General features: G+C 42.2%; 1 protein-coding gene across 3 annotated transcripts in view; it reads left to right on the top strand.

Moving 5' to 3' along the window:
- Window positions 1–424: 424 nt before the first annotated feature.
- Window positions 425–6,282, top strand: part of LOC136424924 (microfibril-associated glycoprotein 4-like) — a 41,652-nt gene continuing 35,794 nt past the window's right edge. The window contains exons 1-4 of one of the 3 annotated variants that reach the window (XM_066413574.1): window positions 425–590; window positions 703–1,570; window positions 2,187–2,350; window positions 2,890–2,996. In XM_066413574.1, coding sequence (XP_066269671.1) covers window positions 1,334–1,570; window positions 2,187–2,350; window positions 2,890–2,996 — 508 coding nt within the window. In that variant the 5' untranslated portion in view covers window positions 425–590; window positions 703–1,333. The remainder of the gene's footprint in view (window positions 591–702; window positions 1,571–2,186; window positions 2,351–2,889; window positions 2,997–6,282) is intronic. The other 2 variants (XM_066413573.1, XM_066413575.1) reach the window with 2 other exon arrangements.

The raw sequence follows: 6,282 nt of genomic DNA, 5'->3' as shown, positions 1-6,282 counted from the left end.
AGGTCTGACATTCCAAAACCTATTTCGAGAGAGTTGTTTTACATACAGCACTAGATCGTCGATTACAATGGATATGTTGATATGTATCCAGTTTTTTCCAATACTGACAAACGGCATTGATATGAATAATGATTACTGTTACAGATTATGAAACATATTATGAAAATCAGTGCTTTTTCAGTTCAAACCTTTCGGGAAAGTAATCGAATACAGTTTTGCAGTTTTGCAACGAAGATCATGAGTTAGTCTCCTCAGTTTCTAGAGAAGTAAAAATTGCGGTTTGGGCAAGAATCCTGCATGAGCGAGTTGTCCCTGTATTTTTCCATCGACAGGTTCATTGACCTGATTGACACGTCTATTGTGTGATTCTCCTTGTCCCTGGAACAGGGGCTGATCAGAGTCCGCCCGTCCTGTCCTCGTTATCGTCCCACATGCTGAGGAAGCAAACAGCTGATAGAGGAACAAACATTTGTCCAAAAGCCGATTCAACACAAACAAATGGATTCTGACCCTAAAGGTGATATGGACGTCGCACTATTTTGTGTACAAATGCAGATTTGAGGCTGAGAATGTCATCAAGCGGCAAACAGGTATTTCTGTTGTTGTTATTTTTCTTTTCTGATTATTCGGATGAATATGAGTTGATTTTACTGGGGTTGGTCATATCATAAGATATGAACGTTTGTCTCGTCTTCCGTACAGATCATTTGGACCTTGTACAGCCGCAAAGTCGTCCCCTGTAATAGCAGACGCACTCTTCTCATGAGAACTGATCCATGGAACTGAACACCGCTTGATACAACAACGCCGACTAGCGGAGGTAGCCTGAACGCCAGCAATCATAGCGCTCTTAAAGAAGCCACCCTACCATACAATATAGAAGGAGAGAGAAGAGAGGCCTTTATTCGGACACACGTTTGCCATTGATACTGGTACACAGACTATACGCAAACTCTCTGAGTATGGGTGTGTTTGCGGCTGTTTAAATGATCACCTGATATTTCTGATACAAACTTTTTGTGAGCTTTGTTATGTTTGAGGATTAAGCCAATCGGATTTAACGCTTGCCAGCCGCCAACACTACTTTGCACATTAAATTAACACCTATTGTCTCCCTAATACAGCTCCCAAATTGATTAGCACCCCTTTTCATTTTCCTGGTATGGTTGATTTTTTCTAAAGTTCGGAGACGTAGAACTCAACTTTTCTCACCTTGAGTCTATATCCCTAAGTAGTCAAAGAAATCCTAAGTTTTCAAATTCGAAAGGGACGAACAATTTCAGTAGCCACGAGGATACTTGACCACCGCTGGACTATCAAAAGCTGATCAAAAATGGCGGCAGAGAAACTGGGAGTCCTGTTGGTGTTTGTAGCGGTGATTTCTCGGTGTGCTGCTGACTGTGATCAGCGGCTGACGGTATCAGCGACAGACTCCCCGGCATGCGCGGACCGAGCACAGGACTTCCGCAAACTCGCGGAGGAGTCACAGAAACGACAGCAGAAAATACAGGCGGTGAAGGAACACGGCATGGTGGATACTACCATGTTGGAAAATGAACACAAGATACAGGTAACGTGTTTCAATACATTTTACATTCAATAATAAGAGATACATAATTCTACCAGTCGTGACAACAAGAAGAAGCAATGATAATCATTTTTTTAGGTTATTTGGGTGCGTAAATTGTGGGTTTATTGTCTATTTGTAACAACAATAATATCAGGCATCAAAACATAGTAAAGAGAAAATAAATACACACTGAAATTCAGTAAGTTATCAGATATCGCTGAAAAGTCTTTGTGTCAGAATGGACAAAAATACAACAACTAATGCTCGAGTGACAACTAATGCTCTTAACTTATCACTTTTACCAAGATGATTATGTTTTTGTAGCAGCATAACTAAAGAAGCTATAAATTAATCTGTAAGATACTTGGTATGTAGGTGTTGACACAATGAAGGTCAAGTTTGAGTACTTGCCTTCTGGCGGTTTTCTAGGGTACTGCAGGAAACCTTCCGGTTTTAATCTATTGTTGCATCAGTTTCGGGGTTCGCAGGGGATGTTATCCATATAATCAAATCAACATGACCTTACAGTGCAGTACCTGTACATGTAGCTAGGTGGACATTTCACTCACATACCAGCACCGTTACCTAACTGTCATTTCACCATTGACAACCACAGATTGAGGGAAGGAAGGCGTCGGGACAAGCTGCTACAGAACATGACTCCAAGGTGGGGGGCATTCTGGAGGACATGGGCCGGCTCCAGAGACTCTTTACCGACAGCGAGCCTCAGTATGAACAACTTCAAGAAAGTTTGGAGCAAATGAAGAAATTGTTGCTGAAGTAAGCGTAATAGATAATACATGTTTTAAGTACCTTGAACAAACAAACAGAATAAACCGTCTGTACTAATTTTATACTCAGAATATCTTTTTTTCAAAAGTCCCACTTGTGGTATACCAAATTGGCATTTGAAAAAAATATGTTAACATCTGATTCAAGACACTCTAGCAGATGCCGTGAAGATAACCATAGAATGTATCTAGCTAACAATGCTAACAATATCTGAAAAACATCAGCGCTCACCAAGCATCTAAAAACGTATTCCTCATTCGGACATTTTTTTTTAATAGGTTTAGAGTATGCATGTTCTGTAAGCTTCTCCCCGCAAATCTGTGCCATGATAAGAGAGCATATTGAAGTGAAGAAGTCTGCATTGAAGATGTCTTTTGGGGATCAATTAACAGTAAACTGTTGTGCCTTCAGCTAATTTTATTGTGTGTTCCATTGTAGCTTTAGATGATAATAGATTTGAGACCTATTTTGACCTCATTATACGGCTGAGCCATTATCCTTGATAACACTTGTCCTACAATGTCCAGTCTGGAGGCCGGAGGGCTGTCCCGCCTGGATGGACCGGGTGTGGGCCGGACAGACGGGGTGGACGCTGGGCAGGGTGCTACTGACCAGCCGAGAGGTAAACCCAACGGTTTGTTATTAATAAACGTAAAATATTCACACACTCATTCATTCATTCATTTACTTACTCACTCACTCCATCCCTACCTCACTCACTCACTCACCCATTCAATCATTCACCCATTCACTCATTCACTCACTCAGTAGCTTACTCGGTCACTCACCCACCCGCTCATTCATTCCTTCATTCATTTACAAACGCACTCATTCATTCATTCATTAATTCACTGAATCACTCACCACGTATTCATTCATTCATTCACTCACTCACTCTTTCTCTTATTCGCTCACTCACGAACTCACTCACACTCACTCACGAACTCACGACAGTATGAGTCCAGTGTTGATGGAGTCTACAGTGTTGTTGTTGTTGTTGACAGATTGTTCCGATGTGAAGAGACAGGATGAGTTCAGTGCTGATGGAGTCTACAGTGTTGTTGTTGTTGTTGACAGATTGTTCCGATGTGAAGAGACAGGATGAGTCCAGTGCTGATGGAGTTGACAGTGTTGTTGTTGTTTTGTGACCGATTGTTTCGATGGAAGAGACAGGATGAGTCCAGTGTTGATTGAGTCTACAGTGTTGTTGTTGTTGTTGACAGATTGTTCCGATGTGAAGAGACAGGATGAGTCCAGTGCTGATGGAGTTGACAGTGTTGTTGTTGTTTTGTGACAGATTGTTTCGATGGAAGAGACAGGATGAGTCCAGTGTTGATGGAGTCTACAGTGTTGTTGTTGTTGTTGACAGATTGTTCCGATGTGAAGAGACAGGATGAGTCCAGTGCTGATGGAGTCTACAGTGTTGTTGTTGTTGTTGACAGATTGTTTCGATGGAAGAGACAGGATGAGTCCAGTCTTGATGGAGTCTACAGTGTTGTTGTTGTTGTTGTTGACAGATTGTTCCGATGTGAAGAGACAGGATGAGTTCAGTGCTGATGGAGTTGACAGTGTTGTTGTTGTTGTTGACAGATTGTTCCGATGTGTAGAGACAGGATGAGTCCAGTGTTGATGGAGTCTACAGTGTTGTTGTTGTTTTGTGACAGATTGTTTCGATGGAAGAGACAGGATGAGTCCAGTGCTGATGGAGTCTACAGTGTTGTTGTTGTTTTGTGACAGATTGTTTCGATGGAAGAGACAGGATGAGTCCAATGTTGATGGAGTCTACAGTGTTGTTGTTGTTGTTGACAGATTGTTCCGATGTGAAGAGACAGGATGAGTCCAGTGCTGATGGAGTTGACAGTGTTGTTGTTGTTTTGTGACAGATTGTTTCGATGGAAGAGACAGGATGAGTCCAGTGTTGATGGAGTCTACAGTGTTGTTGTTGTTGTTGACAGATTGTTCCGATGTGAAGAGACAGTATGAGTCCAGTGCTGATGGAGTTGACAGTGTTGTTGTTGTTTTGTGACAGATTGTTTCGATGGAAGAGACAGGATGAGTCCAGTGTTGATGGAGTCTACAGTGTTGTTGTTGTTGTTGTTGTTGACAGATTGTTCCGATGTGAAGAGACAGGATGAGTTCAGTGCTGATGGAGTTGACAGTGTTGTTGTTGTTGTTGACAGATTGTTCCGATGTGTAGAGACAGGATGAGTCCAGTGTTGATGGAGTCTACAGTGTTGGTGTTGTTTTGTGACAGATTGTTTCGATGGAAGAGACAGGATGAGTCCAGTGTTGATGGAGTCTACAGTGTTGTTGTTGTTGTTGTTGACAGATTGTTCTGATGTGAAGAGACAGGATGAGTCCAGTGCTGATGGAGTCTACAGTGTTGTTGTTGTTGTTGTTGTTGTTGACAGATTGTTCCGATGTGAAGAGACAGGATGAGTTCAGTGCTGATGGAGTTGACAGTGTTGTTGTTGTTGTTGACAGATTGTTCCGATGTGAAGAGACAGGATGAGTTCAGTGCTGATGGAGTTGACAGTGTTGTTGTTGTTTTGTGACAGATTGTTTCGATGGAAGAGACAAGATGAGTCTAGTGTTGATGGAGTTGACAGTGTTGTTGTTGTTGTTGACAGATTGTTCTGATGTGAAGAGACAGGATGAGTTCAGTGCTGATGGAGTCTACAGTGTTGTTGTTGTTGTTGACAGATTGTTCTGATGTGAAGAGACAGGATGAGTTCAGTGCTGATGGAGTCTACAGTGTTCTTGTTATTGTTGTTGTTGTTGACAGATTGTTCCGATGTGAAGAGACAGGATGAGTCCAGTGTTGATGGAGTTGACAGTGTTGTTGTTGTTGTTGACAGATTGTTTCGATGTGAAGAGACAGGATGAGTCCAGTGCTGATGGAGTCTACAGTGTTGTTGTTGTTGTTGACAGATTGTTCTGATGTGAAGAGACAGGATGAGTTCAGTGCTGATGGAGTCTACAGTGTTGTTGTTATTGTTGTTGTTGTTGACAGATTGTTCCGATGTGAAGAGACAGGATGAGTCCAGTGTTGATGGAGTTGACAGTGTTGTTGTTGTTGTTGACAGATTGTTTCGATGGAAGAGACAGGATGAGTCCAGTGCTGATGGAGTCTACAGTGTTGTTGTTGTTGTTGACAGATTGTTCCGATGTGAAGAGACAGGATGAGTTCAGTGCTGACGGAGTCTACAGTGTTGTTGTTGTTGCTGACAGATTGTTCTGATGTGAAGAGACAGGATGAGTCCAGTGCTGATGGAGTCTACAGTGTTGTTGTTGTTGTTGACAGATTGTTCCGATGTGAAGAGACAGGATGAGTTCAGTGCTGATGGAGTTGACAGTGTTGTTGTTGTTGTTGACAGATTGTTCTGATGTGAAGAGACAGGATGAGTCCAGTGTTGATGGAGTCTACAGTGTTGTTGTTGTTGTTGACAGATTGTTCCGATGTGAAGAGACAGGATGAGTTCAGCGCTGATGGAGTTTACAGTGTTGTTGTCTTGTTGACAGATTGTTCCGATGTGAAGAGACAGGATGAGTCCAGTGTTGATGGAGTTGACAGTGTTGTTGTTGTTTTGTGACAGATTGTTTCGATGGAAGAGACAGGATGAGTCCAGTGTTGATGGAGTTGACAGTGTTGTTGTTGTTGTTGACAGATTGTTCCGATGTGAAGAGACAGGATGAGTCCAGTGTTGATGGAGTCTACAGTGTTGTTGTTGTTGTTGACAGATTGTTCTGATGTGAAGAGACAGGATGAGTTCAGTGCTGATGGAGTCTACAGTGTTGTTGTTGTTGTTGTTGTTGTTGTTGACAGATTGTTCCGATGTGAAGAGACAGGATGAGTCCAGTGTTGATGGAGTTGACAGTGTTGTTGTTGTTGTTGACAGATTGTTTCGATGGAAGAGACA

This window comes from Branchiostoma lanceolatum, chromosome 19 (genome assembly GCF_035083965.1).
Source record: "Branchiostoma lanceolatum isolate klBraLanc5 chromosome 19, klBraLanc5.hap2, whole genome shotgun sequence".
NCBI lineage: Eukaryota > Metazoa > Chordata > Leptocardii > Amphioxiformes > Branchiostomatidae > Branchiostoma > Branchiostoma lanceolatum.
This window is presented reverse-complemented; position numbering and strand designations above follow the sequence as displayed.